Raw genomic sequence first — 15,935 nt, forward strand, 5'->3', positions numbered from 1 at the left:
ACTTTAAAACCTATTTAATATGTTATTTATTTAATATATTAAACAAGTATTTTATTTTTTAAAATTATAGATTATATTATATATTTATAAGTACATTATTAATTAAAATGCAAATATAAATTTATAAGGATATTTTAGTCAATTTAAAAGTCCGCCCCCTCATTTGTCCTTTCATTCATATATTTATATATCTATGTATATATTATAGATTAATTGTATTTTTTATTTTTCATGTATTAGTTTCTTATTTTAGTTAATTTCTTTTTATAAAGTTTTATATTTATTTGAAATTAAGTAGAAATAGGACTAAGAATTTTAAATTTATACGAATATTAAAATTAATTTAAATAATAAAAATATATAATATAATTAATTTGAAAAATGAATGGCATTTTTGGCAAATCCTTACACCACTTAGTTTTAAAAACTCCAAACAAGTTTTACATGCCTAAATGTTTGTCTAGGCTTGGAATTTGTACACAATTCAAAATTTAATTTCATCATTAATTGTTACAAGATGTATAATGCGATCAAAACACAACAAGCGTGGTCTATTTGACATTGTTGCTATTGCCACTGTTGAGAAATATTTTTTTTTAAACATATGAGTTAAAGAGTGCTAAAAATAATCTATTAAATTTGATAAGTTTTAGTAATTATGACACAATAATAACAAAATAGTTGTTTTCAAATTTTTTTTCAACATCTAAAGTAGTTTTTCTTTTTCTTTTCTTAAATTTTTTTCGCTTTAGGTTGCGTTAGGAATCATTTTCCTTATCGTAAAGGCAGAAGACAAATGTTCTTCCCCACAATCCTCCCGCATTGCTAATATCAAGTTGTTTGAGAACAAGAAATGCAAAGATTTGAAATCAAAGAAAGTTGGTAGCAGTGCATCTTGTTTTTGGAGATAACCTAACGATTTAGGAGATGAACTAAGCCATGTGAATTTCATATTAGATTGCTAACAGATTTTCTTTGGCTAGAACACATGTAAATGTATTTACCCTATATTTTATCAACGAGTTTTAGTTCAATGATTTTGTACTCATCTTTAACACTGTGAACTCTTGAGTTCGAGTCGCAGTTGGAGTCAAATGCAAAAGAAAATCCATGTTTTTTGAAATATTATAAATTGTTTGTGGTATGTGAATGGGTCAACCTCTATGAACTTGTATACATTTGAATATAACTCAAATTTAATTCTTTTAGGGGAGAGAGTCAATCAGACTTCCAACACTTTCCTTATAATTAGACTAATTAAACATGCCCTTACGGATGATAGTAAAACGAGTCAATAGCCCTGATTCTCCAAATTCAACTCAATTCACAATGTTCACTAAGCCATTAATTTACATTCATTGTATCAAATACTTGAATACAAAATAAGGTTTGCAAGCCATACACCACTTAGTTTTAGAAACTCCAAATTAGTTTGCATGCCAAAATGTTTGTCTAGATTGGGAATTTGTACACAATTCAAAATTTAATTACATCATTAATTGTTGCAAGGTCTACAATACAACCATAATACAACATTAAGGGCCTGTCTGACATTGCCGCTAATGCTGATATTATCATAGTTGGAGCAGGTGTTGCTGGGTCTGCTCTTGCTTACACTCTTGGCAAGGTGAATCTAATCTTCTCCCTCTACTTTAGATGGCAATATATAATAAGACGAATGCTCATAAAACTAGCTACCCCATCGGGCTGTTTAACCTCTTTTCCTTCCTTCAATTGCAGGACGGACGGAGAGTGCATGTGATTGAAAGGGACCTGACTCTGCCTGACAGAATTGTTGGAGAACTTCTGCAACCTGGGGGTTACCTGAAATTAATTGAGTTGGGCCTTGAAGGTGAAAAAGAAATTTCTATAATCTTTTATGGATTGTTGAATCTGTATGAATTCCATCAGCCCTTCTGTCTGAGTCTACTATTATTGAACTTTTTCTCTAATTCTTAACATGTATGCTTGGTTGCAGATTGTGTAGAAGAAATTGATGCTCAACATGTATTTGGATATGCTCTTTACAAAAATGGGAGAAGTACTAAACTATCATATCCCTTGAAAAGATCAGATCCAGATGTGGCTGGAAGAAGTTTTCACAATGGACGTTTCATTAAAAAAATGCGTGAAAAAGCTGCAACTTTACCCAAGTAATAATCTTCATTCACCCCGACGTTACTTCTTTCACTTTGCTATGCCTTTCATGTTCAAAATCTTTTAATTCGTGCTGCATAATTAATAGCATCATTTTATTGCCTTTAATAGTTAATATGATCCCTGATTTTCTTTGTAGTGTAAGACTGGAGGAAGGGACAGTAACATCCCTACTAGAAGTAAAGGGGACAATCAAGGGCGTGCAATACAAAACTAAAATTGGTCAACAACTTACCGCTTGTGCTCCACTTACAATAGTATGCGATGGTTGTTTTTCAAATTTGCGACGGTCTCTCTGTAATCCTGAGGTAATGATTATGTTTCAACCTGGAAACGAAAACTTCTATGAATCCAGTTGGCTTCTCTATGAACGTCACTGATAGATGCGAAATTGGGTAGCTGTTTTCTTTTTCATGAGTTTGAAGTGAAGTTTGGAAACTTTGGGTTTTTACAGGTTGATATCCCCTCCTGTTTTGTGGCGTTGATCTTAGAGAATTGCGAGCTTCCATACCCAAATCACGGACATGTTATTCTGGCAGACCCTTCACCAATCTTGTTCTATCGTATTAGTAGCTCTGAAATTCGATGCTAGTTTGACATACCTGGCCAAAATCTACCGTCCATTTCAAATGGTGAAATGGCCAAATACTTGAAAACTGTGGTGGCTCCCCAGGTATTCTTAGTTTTCTGGGCATGCTAATTTTTATTTTTATTTTATTTTATTTATTCATTTTTTTTTTTTTTAATTTTTCTTTTTCGCATTTTGGCTTTGATACTTGTAGTTTGTAGTGCTAAGGGGGATTATAGAAATGACTCGATTTAATAAGCATTGGACCGTCATTTATCTTTGAATCTTTAGACTAATCTAAGAACTTTTATATATGTTTCAGATTCCCCAAAAGCTACGTGATGCATTTGTTTTTGCAATTAACAAAGAAAACATAAGAACGATGCCTAATAGAAGCATGCCTGCTGCTCCTCATCCCACTCCAGGTGCTCTTTTGTTAGGGGATGCATTTAACATGAGACATCCTTTAACAGGAGGAGGAATGACTGTTGCCCTATCTGATATAGTCGTATTAAGGAATCTTCTAAGGCCTTTGCATGATCTGAGCGATGCATTTTCCCTTTGCAAGTATCTTGAATCCTTCTACACACTACGCAAAGTGAGTAAATGATTTTCACTTAGTTGCATATGAGACCTAAATTTATAATTTCTAGATTTAAATTCTTTAGAATCTAGTTTGGATAAACAATATGGTGGTATACTTGCCACAACAATGAAACTAAAATTGGTGCTAACCCTATATATCCATTTCATTTCAGCCTGTGGCATCTACTATAAATACTCTGGCTGGAGCCTTATACAAAGTATTCAGTGCATCAACTGATCCTGCAAGGAATGAAATGCGTCAAGCATGTTTTGACTATTTGAGCCTTGGAGGTGTATTTTCAAATGGACCTATCGCTTTACTCTCTGGACTAAATCCTCGTCCGTTGAATTTGGTTCTCCATTTTTTTGCTGTGGCTATCTTTGGTGTTGGCCGCTTAATAGTTCCATTTCCATCAATTCCACGCTTTTTGATTGGGGCTAGAATGATCTCGGTGCATATAGCTAACAATAATTTCAATGACTTCATAATTATATTTTAAATGACTTCAAAGTTCTTATCTCTATCACATTTCTTTTACTTTTTTTCAGGTTGCATCAAGAATCATTTTTCCCATCATAAAGGCAGAAGGAGTTCGACAAATGTTCTTCCCTATAACCCTAACACATTGAAGATCTCAAGTTGTTTGAGAATAGGAAATGCAAAGATTTAAAATCGGTGAAAGTTGGTGGCAGTTCATTTTTTCTTTAGTTAAGTTAACGATTTAGGAGATGAGCTAAGCAGTGTAAATTTTATTTTAGATTCCTAACAAATTATCTTTGGTTAGAAACGAAAGTTTCAAATGTAATTTAACCACACTTTTCTTGAAATATTTTTAATTATTTGTGCGTGCTCCTCTAGTGTTTCCAAAATTTGGAATGTCACCATGTATTGTGTTGGTTTGTGTTTCCATAAGACAGTGTTCCTTGATCCGTGTTTCACCATGGCACATACAACAAGTATGGGTATGAGATATGCTAATTTTTATAATTCGCGACATAGTAGACGATGGACTTAGTTGATGCACCATAGATGCTAAAACATATCACTCAATGCACATGAATCATGTGCGTGTAAAATCATGTAATTCAAATCTACCTAATTTATAAAATTTAAACTACGTCACATGCATATAAAATTCAAATAATAAAAGCAAATGGAATTATTAATAACTCAAATTTGCTTTGATTTAAATTTTATTTTATTGTAATAAATCTTATTTCATAGACTAATGATTAGAAAAAAATAATAAGTATCCCACCTTTTATAAAATTTGATAATTTAAGCATTTCGATACATCGACATGTGGCAAGTAGAAAACAAAATCAAGTACTTTAAATTGTCAACAAATCCAGTTAAAACGAGTTGTCGTATAAAAGTATGAACACCGGACTCAAAAATTCCACTTGCCCAATCATCAAACGACTTGTCATTTACAAATCAACGTCAGCTCACTTTAATTGATATTGCCCTCCATGAACGGCATATCGTACCGTGACAAAGACAAAATGCTTGGTCATGGTACAGTGACAAAGACAAAATGATAGGATCTTGTTTTTGTTTATATTTTTTTCCCTCTTTTGGGTATTGTTCTATCAATTGTGTCATATTCATGGATTTGTCTTTGCTTGATAAGCTTCTATGGGGTTTTAGCATTTTTTAGTTTGCTGCAAATGCAATATGTTACATTGCTCACGATTTCTTGATAAAAAATAAGTCAGGAGTTGGTCATTCGAGATCCCACATGGATGGTTGTTGACAGCATGTATTTGTGATATAAATCTTAGCAGGCTTTGATTAAATTACTATGATTTTGTCAAATAATGTGTGCTTCTATCCTATGTCTATATTCATTGTAAAGTTGTCAAAAAGAATGGAGAAATTTTCAAATCAGTCAATTAGGGAAGAAATTTTACAATACCAGGACGAACCAAAAAGCATATTTTCAAAGTTCAGGTTTTCAACCCATTGATTCATGCAATTTTTTTTAATTTTTCATTTATTGTTATTTTCATATGAAAATTATCAAAAACATTTGTCCAAAAAAAAAATTATGGAAAAAATATTTTTGGACTCCTTACAATATTCTTATTTTTCTAACTTGAAAATTTTATTTGCATTGCGGAAATAAATTGGGCATTAAAAAATGTGATTTTATTGTATTTTACTTCTAAAGGCATCCAAAAATTATAAAAAAAAAAAAAATTATTTTTGAGTTTCTCATAATATTTTTATTTTTCTAACGTAATTCTTTTTATTTATTTGTGAAGCATGAATAATTTGAGCATAAAAAATATTATTGTTTTTCATGCAAGAAAAATTTGATATGAAAAAAATAAAAATATTATTGGAAAAATCAAAAATAAATTTTTTATAATTTTATGATCTATAAAATTATTTTTTCATGATTTTAAAAGTAATACACAATAAAAAAAATAATCTTTTTTTAATGCTCAGTTTATTCCTGCATTAAAAATAAAAACTCTCATGAAAGAAAAATTAAGAATATTTTAAAGAGTTGAAAAGTATTTTTTCATAATTTTCTAATTTGCAGAAATATTTTTAATGAATTTTACATAAAAAAACAACAAATGCAAAATAAAATAAAAAAATTGCATGAGGAAGACATATTGTTTTTCGCCAGTCATGTTGGCGAAGATTTTGTAACCCATTGTTCCCCACTTTGAATGGCGAACGATGGGTTGAAAACCCTGCTTTAAAAAGCATCTCTCTCCATGGTAGTTTTGCAAACTTTTTTCCCCAATACTCTAGTTTTATAAAAGTCTCTGTGGTTTGTTGGTGCTAGTGGAGGGCTGTTACTTCGGAATCCCACATTGTTGCGGATAGCGCGTGTTCCCTCAGTATCCCAAATCAGTTGCAGACAATGTGTGTATGCCTTCCCTATTGCAAAAAAGAAAATTAAAAAAAAAAAAAAAGTCAGGAGTCTGAAGGTTGTTTGATAATTTAGGCTGCAGTGTGTCCAATTGCAAATTCCCTGCAAGAAGAGGAATGATTAACAACATAACAAATACAAAGAGATTTTGTATATTGATATAGTATGGATAAAAATGCGATCCAAATGTAAAGTAATCGAGATCTTAGAATCCGGATTAGATTAGAACACGAGGTGTTCGGTTAGGACATAATATGTTCATACAAAACATGAGGCGTTCGGTCAGGACATGAAATGTTCGATTAGAACACAAGGTGCTCGGTCTGGAACTACATTCAGATAAGACAGGGTGTTTGGACAATGAGCAAGAAGTTCGGATGAAATATAGGATGCTCAAACAAAATAGGGTGTTCGGTTAGAAGTTCGATGCATCCTGATAGGATGTGCTAAGTTCCTACCGGGAATCTCGCTACACTGTTAGTCACCGCTGCCATTTTTTCCCCTCGCCGTTCATAGAGATTCTATGCCAGCTAGAACCAATAATTCCTCCCCCATCTCCTGTAGACTTCGAAACATCCTTCCCAGCCACCATTCTCTACAATAAATTTAGGCTTTAACAGGTTGAAAATTTAAAAACAAATTATTAATAAGAATTATCCGTAAGCATAAAGTGATACATAAACCCCACAACCTAAAGTTTTTAACAATACTTTCATACTAATTTACAACATTATTATGCATAATGTCGTTATATGCTGTCATGACATCTAAATACATTGTCTTGATGTTATTTATTGCTTCGTACAAAATGATGTTAATTTTACGATACAATTAGACAAAGCATATCAACTTTATGATATATTTCTGCTAGTCCTATATTAGACTCTTCAATTGAAAGTTGAAAGACAAATGGAAAAACCAGTGCTTTGCTTCGACTACATTAGTCATACTCCATTGATTGATTTAATAAGTTCAAACTACATGTTAATTGGTTATTATATGAGAGTACAAGCGTGAGTCCTAACTCAGCTAACGTTTCTAGGACATTGATTCATGTTGATTTCATCATTAAATATACATATTGTGTCATAATTTCATGATAGATTAGGTATTGGTAAGAGTTTCTCAAAGTGTAGATATGTTAGTCGCAACTTTCACATTTCCCTCACTGCACACCCAGCTGAGTTCCATATTCTTGCACATCACAGTTGCATAATTTTAAGAAGTGCATGCAGGGATGCAAAAATAATTTCGTGCAAGCATGCCTGTTTAACCTTTGAATGGAAATAGAAGTGCAAACACAGGATGATTTTTCTTTTTCAATTTTATTTTTGAAATAACTAAATATAATTTGCTTGTACAAATTATTATTAAAACTCGGATCCCATTTGTATCCAACAAGAAAAGGAAATCCTTTTTCAAGAATTGCATTTCATTTTTATTTATGGATTTAACCATGAATTATTCAAACAACCTATTGTCAGCTAAGTAGATATGGACAGAGAAACACTCTTGAAAATTGACTGGCCTTCCATTTTCATCATCCTATATCTCCAACTCAATAGTTTATTAAATCCAAAGAGATGTGGACAGATTCCATATATAGATTGGAGAGTCAAGTCCAACAAGGGAGTACATTAATAATCTTCTCTTATTTGCTCCTCATATTTTTCTTGATCTTGACAACACTTTTAACGTTACTTGAAAATTTGTATTCATCTGTTCAACTCCCAAATTTTACAAGCTATGTTTGACCACTTCGCCAATTTAATTAGTCCTACTTTTGGAGAGTTTTTTTATTTTTTGTGCAATCTTTTGACCAACTAAACCTATAAGGGGCACCAACATTTGCTTCGTGTACAGCACAGCCTGCAAGTTCAAAACTCAAGCACTCACCACCCGTAAAACAGAGAAAAAGTCCCTTTCTTTTTACGCTTCAACATTGGTTTTGCTCAATCCTTGGCAATGGAATATCAATATATAATTGGAGGAATTCTAGCTTTTATTTTGGGGTTTGTACTGTGGCATAGGTCGACAGGAATGAAGAAAACTAAGGAATCAAGGGAAAATGTCAGAGATGAAGTTGTGAAGAGCTCAGAACAAGTGTTATGCCAGTCGGAGAATGCCACGAATACTGATATTATTATAGTTGGAGCAGGTGTTGCTGGGTCAGCTCTTGCTTACACTCTTGGCAAGGTGAATCTAATCTTCTCTCCCTACTTTAGATGGCAATGTATAACAGGATAAAAATTCACAAAATTAGCGACCCATCAGGCAGATATTAACATTTAAACCAAGTTTACAGTAAATAATAATAATAATAATAATAATAATAATAATAATAATAATAATCTCTTTTCCTTCCTTCAATTTGCAGGATGGACGGAGAGTGCATGTGATTGAAAGAGACCTCACTCTGCCTGACAGAATTGTTGGAGAACTTCTGCAACCTGGGGGTTACCTAAAATTAATTGAGTTGGGCCTTGAAGGTGAGTACGATATTATTATTATTATTATAATCTTTTATGGATTGTTGAATCAGTGTGAATTCCATCAATCTTTCCGTCTTGGTCATCTGTCATTCAACTTTTGCTCTAATTCTTAACATGCATGCTTGTTGCAGATTGTGTAGAAGAAATCGATGCTCAACGGGTATTTGGATATGCTCTTTACAAAAATGGGAAAAGTACTAAACTATCATACCCCTTGCAAAACTTCGATCAAGATGTGGCTGGAAGAAGTTTTCACAACGGACGTTTCATTCAAAGAATGCGTGAAAAAGCTGCATCTTTACCTAAGTAATAATCTTCTTTCTCCCCCAGTTACTTCCTTCACTTTGCCATGCCTTTCATGTTCCAAATTATTGAATTCATGCTGCATAATTAAGAACATCACTTTATTACTTTCAACAGCTCATGTATGTTCCCTTATTTTCATTGTAGTGTAAGACTGGAGGAAGGGACAGTAACATCCCTACTTGAAGTTGAGGGGACAGTCAAGGGTGTGCAGTACAAAACTAAAATTGGTCAAGAACTTACTACCTATGCTCCACTCACAATAGTATGCGATGGATGCTTCTCAAATTTGCGACGCTCTCTCTGCAATCCTAAGGTAAAGATTATGTTTCAACTAGGAAACAAAAACTTCTTTCTGAACTTCGTTGATAGATTCCTAAATGTGTAGGTGTTTTCTATTTCATGAGTTTTAAGTGAAATTTGGAAACTTTGTGTTTATACAGGTTGATATCCCCTCTTGTTTTGTGGCATTGATCCTAGAGAATTGTGAACTTCCATACCCAAATCACGGACATGTTATTCTGGCAGACCCTTCACCAATCTTGTTCTATCGTATTAGTAGCTCTGAAATTCGATGCTTGGTTGACATACCTGGCCAAAAACTACCTTCCATTTCAAATGGCGAAATGGCCAACTATTTGAAAACTGTGGTGGCTCCCCAGGTATTCAAAGTTCTCTAGGCATGCTAATGCATTTTTTTTTCATTTTGGCATTGATACGTATAGATAATAGTGCGAAGGAGCTCATAGAAATAACTCGATTTATGATGCTTTGAACTTTTTAATATGAAATTTGACGTGCATTTGACAAGTCATTTATCTTTTAATCTTTAGGATAATCAAGAGCTTTTATATGTGTTTCAGACTCCCCAAGAGCTACGTGATGCATTTGATTTTGCAATTAACAAAGGAAACATAAGAACAATGCCTAATAGAAGCATGCCTGCTGCTCCTTATCCCACTCCTGGTGCTCTTCTGTTAGGGGATGCATTTAACATGAGACACCCTTTAACAGGAGGAGGAATGACAGTTGCGCTATCTGATATTGTTGTATTGAGGAATCTTCTGAGGCCTTTCCATGATCTAAGCAATGTATATTCCCTTTGCAAGTATCTTGAGTCTTTCTACACTCTACGCAAGGTGATTAAATGATTTTTCACAAGTTACATATGAGCATTGTTTTTATAATTTCTAGACTTAAATTATTTAGGATCTAGTTTGGATAAACAATAGGGTAGTACTCTTGGCCACAACGGTGAGATTAAAATTGGTGCTAACCCTTCATATCCACTTCCATTCAGCCTGTGGCATCTACCATAAATACTTTGGCTGGAGCCTTGTACAAGGTTTTTAGTGCATCAACTGATCCTGCAAGAAATGAAATGCGTGAAGCATGTTTTGACTATTTGACTCTTGGTGGTGTATTTTCGAATGGACCTATTGCTTTACTCTCTGGTCTAAATCCTCGTCCATTGAAATTGGTTCTCCATTTCTTTGCGGTGGCTATCTATGGCATCAGCCGCTTAATAGTTCCATTTCCTTCAATTCCACGCATGTGGATTGGAGCACGCATGTGGATTGGAGCTAGAATGATCTCGGTGTGTATTGCCAATAGTACTTTCGATGATTTCCTATATTTAAAATGACTTCCATTAATATATACTTAAAGTTCTAATTTCTATCATACTCTTTTCTTTCTTTAGGTTGCGTTAAGAATCATTTTCCCTATCATAAAGGCAGAAGGAGTTCGACAAATGTTCTTCCCTACAATGCTCACGCATTACAGATCTCAGGTTGTTTGAGAACAAGAAATGCAAAGATTTGAAATCAAATAAAGTTGGTAGCAGTGCATCTTGCTTTTGGAGATAACCTAACGATTTAGGAGATGAACTAAGCCATGTGAATTTCAGGTTGATATCCCCTCCTGTTTTGTGGCATTGATCTTAGAGAATTGCGAGCTTCCATACCCAAATCACGGACATGTTATTCTGGCAGACCCTTCACCAATCTTGTTCTATCGTATTAGTAGCTCTGAAATTCGATGCTTGGTTGACATACCTGGCCAAAATCTACCGTCCATTTCAAATGGTGAAATGGCCAAGTACTTGAAAACTGTGGTGGCTCCCCAGGTATTCTTAGTTTTCTGGGCATGCTAATTTTTATTTTTATTTTTATTTTATTTTATTTATTCATTTTTTTTTTTTAAATTTTTCTTTTTTCGCATTTTGGCTTTGATACTTGTAGTTTGCAGTGCTAAGGGGGATTATAGAAATGACTCGATTTAATAAGCATTGGACCGTCATTTATCTTTGAATCTTTAGACTAATCTAAGAACTTTTATATATGTTTCAGATTCCCCAAGAGCTACGTGATGCATTTGTTTTTGCAATTAACAAAGAAAACATAAGAACGATGCCTAATAGAAGCATGCCTGCTGCTCCTCATCCCACTCCAGGTGCTCTTTTGTTAGGGGATGCATTTAACATGAGACATCCTTTAACAGGAGGAGGAATGACTGTTGCCCTATCTGATATAGTCGTATTAAGGAATCTTCTAAGGCCTTTGCATGATCTGAGCGATGCATTTTCCCTTTGCAAGTATCTTGAATCCTTCTACACACTACGCAAAGTGAGTAAATGATTTTCACTTAGTTGCATATGAGAAGTAAATTTATAATTTCTAGATTTAAATTCTTTAGAATCTAGTTTGGATAAACAATATGGTGGTATACTTGCCACAACAATGAAACTAAAATTGGTGCTAACCCTATATATCCATTTCATTTCAGCCTGTGGCATCTACTATAAATACTCTGGCTGGAGCCTTATACAAAGTATTCAGTGCATCAACTGATCCTGCAAGGAATGAAATGCGTCAAGCATGTTTTGACTATTTGAGCCTTGGAGGTGTATTTTCAAATGGACCTATCGCTTTACTCTCTGGACTAAATCCTCGTCCCTTGAATTTGGTTCTCCATTTTTTTGCTCTGGCTATCTTTGGTGTTGGCTGCTTAATAGTTCCATTTCCATCAATTCCACGCTTTTTGATTGGGGCTAGAATGATCTCGGTGCGTATAGCTAACAATAATTTCAATGACTTCATAATTATATTTTAAATGACTTCAAAGTTCTTATCTCTATCACATTTCTTTTACTTTTTTTCAGGTTGCATCAAGAATCATTTTTCCCATCATAAAGGCAGAAGGAGTTCGACAAATGTTCTTCCCTATAACCCTAACACATTGAAGATCTCAAGTTGTTTGAGAATAGGAAATGCAAAGATTTAAAATCGGTGAAAGTTGGTGGCAGTTCATTTTTTCTTTAGATAAGTTAACGATTTAGGAGATGAGCTAAGCAGTGTAAATTTTATTTTAGATTCCTAACAAATTATCTTTGGTTAGAAGCGAAAGTTTCACATGTAATTTAACCACACTTTTCTTGAAATATTTTTAATTATTTGTGCGTGCTCCTCTATTGTTTCCAAAATTTGGAATGTCACCATGTATTGTGTTGGTTTGTGTTTCCATAAGACAGTGTTCCTTGATCCGTGTTTCACCATGGCACATACAACAAGTATGGGTATGAGATATGCTAATTTTTATAATTCGCGACATAGTAGACGATGGACTTAGTTGAGCACCATATATGCTAAAACATATCACTCAATGCACATGAATCATGTGCGTGTAAAATCATGTAATTCAAATCTACCTAATTTATAAAATTTAAACTACATCACATGCATATAAAATTCAAATAGTAAAAGCAAATGGAATTATTAATAACTCAAATTTGCTTTGATTTAAATTTTAATTTATTGTAATAAATCTTATTTCATAGACTAATGATTAGAAAAAAATAATAAGTATCCCATCTTTTATAAAATTTGATAATTTAAGCATTTCGATACATCGACATGTGGCAAGTAGAAAACAAAATCAAGTACTTTAAATTGTCAACAAATCTAGTCAAAACGAGTTGTCGTATAAAAGTATGAACACCGGACTCAAAAATTCCACTTGCCCAATCATCAAACGACTTTGCCCTCCATGAACGGCATACCGTACCGTGACAAAGACAAAATGCTTGGTCATGGTACAGTGACAAAGACAAAATGATAGGATCTTGTTTTTGTTTATATTTTTTTCCCTCTTTTGGGTATTGTTCTATCAGTTGTGTCATATTCATGGATTTGTCTTTGCTTGATAAGCTTTTATGGGGTTTTAGCATTTTTTAGTTTGCTGAAATGCAATATGTTACATTGCAACCGTAAGGTCTACGTCCACGAGCAAGACGAGAGAAAAAGTGCCACTATGATGAAAAGAGTAAGATACAATCACTCAAAATTCTCAAACCCTAACCCCAATGTGTTTTCCGAATATCTTACAACTCTACCGCAAATGGTAGAATATTACAATATTTATATTGGCCCATACCCTTCGCTACCACAACAGATCTCACTTTTTATCCCAATCGGGTCGCCGCGTGAAAACTTTCGGGTCGGGTCACAATTTAGGCCCATGAAAATATATCTAAAATTCAAGCCACAAAAAATAATAATTCTTCCCCTTGGCTTGAATTTCCTCCATCATCAACCAAAAAAAAAATCACAAATGCTCTGTCTTGCGATATGCCCTCGCAATATCACTACTGAGCACTACATGTAATAGCCCGATCCTTCTCCAGTTAGTCTTGTCCGCTTTGGCCCATGGGCCTCACGGATTTGTCCCTTGGGAGGTTTCATTCCCAAAAGCGCGCTGACCAGGTGAGGAAGGCTCCCACATATATGGCCCAAATCTTTTCTTCCCGTTTCCGATGTGGGACACGAAGTTTCCACCTCAGTGCGTAGCTGGTTGAACAAGCACGTCCCTACCCCATCCCTGGGTCGTGACAAGCCCACCAGCTTCCGTCTGGTGTGTCCTCGCACCAAACACCGTACTAGAGGGAGTCCAGCTCTGATACCAAATTGTAACAGCCCGATCCTTCTCCAGTTAGTATTGTCCGCTTTGGCCCATGGGCCTCACGGATTTGTCCCTTGAGAGGTTTCATTCCCAAAAGCGCGCTGACCAGGTGAGGAAGGCTCCCATATATATGGCTCAAATCTTTTCTTCCCGTTTCCGATGTGGGACACGAAGTTTCCACCCCAGTGCGTAGCTGGTTGAACAAGCACGTCCCAACCCCATCCCTGGGTCGTGACACTACAAACACCAATTAAGTCAAGGAAATGCCTAAACTTGCTGACTGGGACTCCCTTGGTCATCATATCTGCCGAATTATCATGTGTAGAGACTTTTTGCACAACTACAGTCCCTAAGATACAATGTCTTGAATGAAGTGATATCTAACGTCAATGTGCTTAGTTCGCTCATGATACATTTGATTCTTTGTGAGAAGTATTGTACTCTGACTATCACAAAACACTGTTGACTTGTTCTGCATCAACCCAAGATCACCCACCCAGCCTTATAACCATAAAGCTTCCTTTACTGCCTCTGCTAAGGCCATATATTTAGCCTCTATGGTAGACAAAGCAACTGTAGCTTGCAATGTTACCTTCCAACTAGTAGCACTTCCAAAAGAGTAAACAAATAACCTGTCAAAGATCTCCTCTTGTCCAAGTCCCCTGCAAAATCTAAATCTACATAGCCAACAACTGAATCACTTATCTTGGCCCTGTCAAATGATATACCAACATCTATAGTCACCTTAAAATATCTCAAAATCCATTTCACTGCCTGCCAATGCTCTTTTTTAGGACACGCAATATATCTACTCACAACACTAACTGTATGTGAAATGTCAGGTGGTGCATACCATAGCATACATAATGCTACCAACAGCACTCGAATAGGGAAAACTGGACATGTGCTCTATCTTCTCACCTACTTTTGGTGACATGTCTGCAAATAACTTGAAATGGACAGCAAACGGAATAGTCATGGGCTTAGCATTATTCATGTTAAAATGCTTAAGCACTATTTCAACATAGGCCTGTTGAGACAAGAAAAGCTTCCCAACACTTTTATCCCTGCTAATTTCCATTCCCAATATCTTCTTTGCAGCACTCAAATCCTTCATCTCACACTCATCACTCAATTGCATTTTCAGAATGTTAATTTGTGACAGGCTTTTAGTAGCAATAAGCATGTCATCCACATACAATAGGAAATAAATAAAGGAATCATCTGAAAGCTTCTTATGATATACACAATTATCTTATGAACTATGATTAAAGCCATTACGAGCCATAAATGTATCAAATCTTTTGTACCACTGCCTAAGGGATTGTTTTAGACCATATGAAGATTTCTTAAGTAAGCAAACATGGTTTTCCATACCTAGAATGACAAATCCCTCAGACTGACTCATATAAATTTTCTCCTCTAACTCACCATGCAAAAATGTTGTGTTCACATCTAGTTGCTCAAGCTCTAGATCATGAAGAGCAACCATAGCAAGAAAGACTCTGATAAAACTGTGCTTCACAACTGGAGAAAACACTTCATTAAAGTCAATCCCCTCCCTTTGAGTAAAGGCTTTTGTTACCAATCGTACCTTATATTGAGGTGCTTCAATCCCTCAAGTGTCTTCTTTTTCCTTGAACACCCATTTACAGCCTACCACTTTCTGTCCCTTAGGCAATGTTATAAGCTCCCAAGTCTGATTCTAGTGAAGAGATTCAATTTCTTCACTTATAGCATCGACTCACTGATTTGCATCTAAACAAGAAATAGCTTCTCTATAATTGCTGAGTTCATGCACATCAACTGTCTCAGCAACTGACAAGGCAAACGCAACTAGATCTGCATATGCATATCTCTGCGGTGGTCTAATCTGTCTTCTCTCTCTACCAGTTGCAATGCTATATGGTTCCTATTGCTGTTGCTCAGGTGCATCCTCTTGTTGATTAGGATCTTGCACCTCATCCTCTGAATCACTGG

The 15,935-nt window shown here is 34.9% G+C and overlaps 3 protein-coding genes across 3 annotated transcripts; all 3 read left to right on the plus strand.

Moving 5' to 3' along the window:
- Window positions 1-524: 524 nt before the first annotated feature.
- On the plus strand, window positions 525-3,940 carry LOC131172883 (squalene monooxygenase SE1-like). The gene is made up of 11 exons (XM_058134418.1): window positions 525-578; window positions 753-878; window positions 1,541-1,627; window positions 1,741-1,852; window positions 1,979-2,153; window positions 2,297-2,465; window positions 2,612-2,654; window positions 2,760-2,830; window positions 3,048-3,323; window positions 3,484-3,762; window positions 3,860-3,940. The coding sequence occupies exons 1-11, from the start codon at window positions 525-527 to the stop codon at window positions 3,938-3,940; spliced, it is 1,473 nt and encodes a 490-aa protein (XP_057990401.1).
- A 4,226-nt stretch (window positions 3,941-8,166) lies between these two features.
- Window positions 8,167-10,797, plus strand: LOC110635163 (squalene monooxygenase SE1-like). The gene is made up of 8 exons (XM_058134983.1): window positions 8,167-8,397; window positions 8,579-8,690; window positions 8,825-8,999; window positions 9,144-9,312; window positions 9,440-9,658; window positions 9,860-10,135; window positions 10,297-10,593; window positions 10,699-10,797. The coding sequence occupies exons 1-8, from the start codon at window positions 8,167-8,169 to the stop codon at window positions 10,795-10,797; spliced, it is 1,578 nt and encodes a 525-aa protein (XP_057990966.1).
- Window positions 10,798-11,088: 291 nt separating this feature from the next.
- Window positions 11,089-12,240, plus strand: LOC131172884 (squalene monooxygenase SE1-like). The gene is made up of 4 exons (XM_058134419.1): window positions 11,089-11,124; window positions 11,348-11,623; window positions 11,784-12,062; window positions 12,160-12,240. Exons 1-4 carry the CDS (start codon window positions 11,089-11,091, stop codon window positions 12,238-12,240), a joined length of 672 nt encoding a protein of 223 aa, XP_057990402.1.
- Window positions 12,241-15,935: the final 3,695 nt, after the last annotated feature.

Source organism: Hevea brasiliensis, chromosome 14 (genome assembly GCF_030052815.1).
Source record: "Hevea brasiliensis isolate MT/VB/25A 57/8 chromosome 14, ASM3005281v1, whole genome shotgun sequence".
Classification (NCBI taxonomy): Eukaryota; Viridiplantae; Streptophyta; class Magnoliopsida; order Malpighiales; family Euphorbiaceae; genus Hevea; species Hevea brasiliensis.

Coding starts and splice junctions, on each gene's coding strand:
- LOC110635163 (XM_058134983.1), top strand. CDS start 8,167: ATGGAATATCAATATATAATTGGAGGAATTCTAGCTTTTATTTTGGGG. Junction 8,691..8,824: donor AATTGAGTTGGGCCTTGAAG/GTGAGTACGATA, acceptor TGCTTGTTGCAG/ATTGTGTAGAAGAAATCGAT. Junction 10,594..10,698: donor TTGGAGCTAGAATGATCTCG/GTGTGTATTGCC, acceptor TTCTTTCTTTAG/GTTGCGTTAAGAATCATTTT.
- LOC131172883 (XM_058134418.1), top strand. CDS start 525: ATGCGATCAAAACACAACAAGCGTGGTCTATTTGACATTGTTGCTATT. Junction 879..1,540: donor AAGATTTGAAATCAAAGAAA/GTTGGTAGCAGT, acceptor TACAACATTAAG/GGCCTGTCTGACATTGCCGC. Junction 1,628..1,740: donor TTGCTTACACTCTTGGCAAG/GTGAATCTAATC, acceptor CTTCAATTGCAG/GACGGACGGAGAGTGCATGT.
- LOC131172884 (XM_058134419.1), top strand. CDS start 11,089: ATGGCCAAGTACTTGAAAACTGTGGTGGCTCCCCAG. Junction 11,624..11,783: donor CCTTCTACACACTACGCAAA/GTGAGTAAATGA, acceptor ATTTCATTTCAG/CCTGTGGCATCTACTATAAA. Junction 12,063..12,159: donor TTGGGGCTAGAATGATCTCG/GTGCGTATAGCT, acceptor ACTTTTTTTCAG/GTTGCATCAAGAATCATTTT.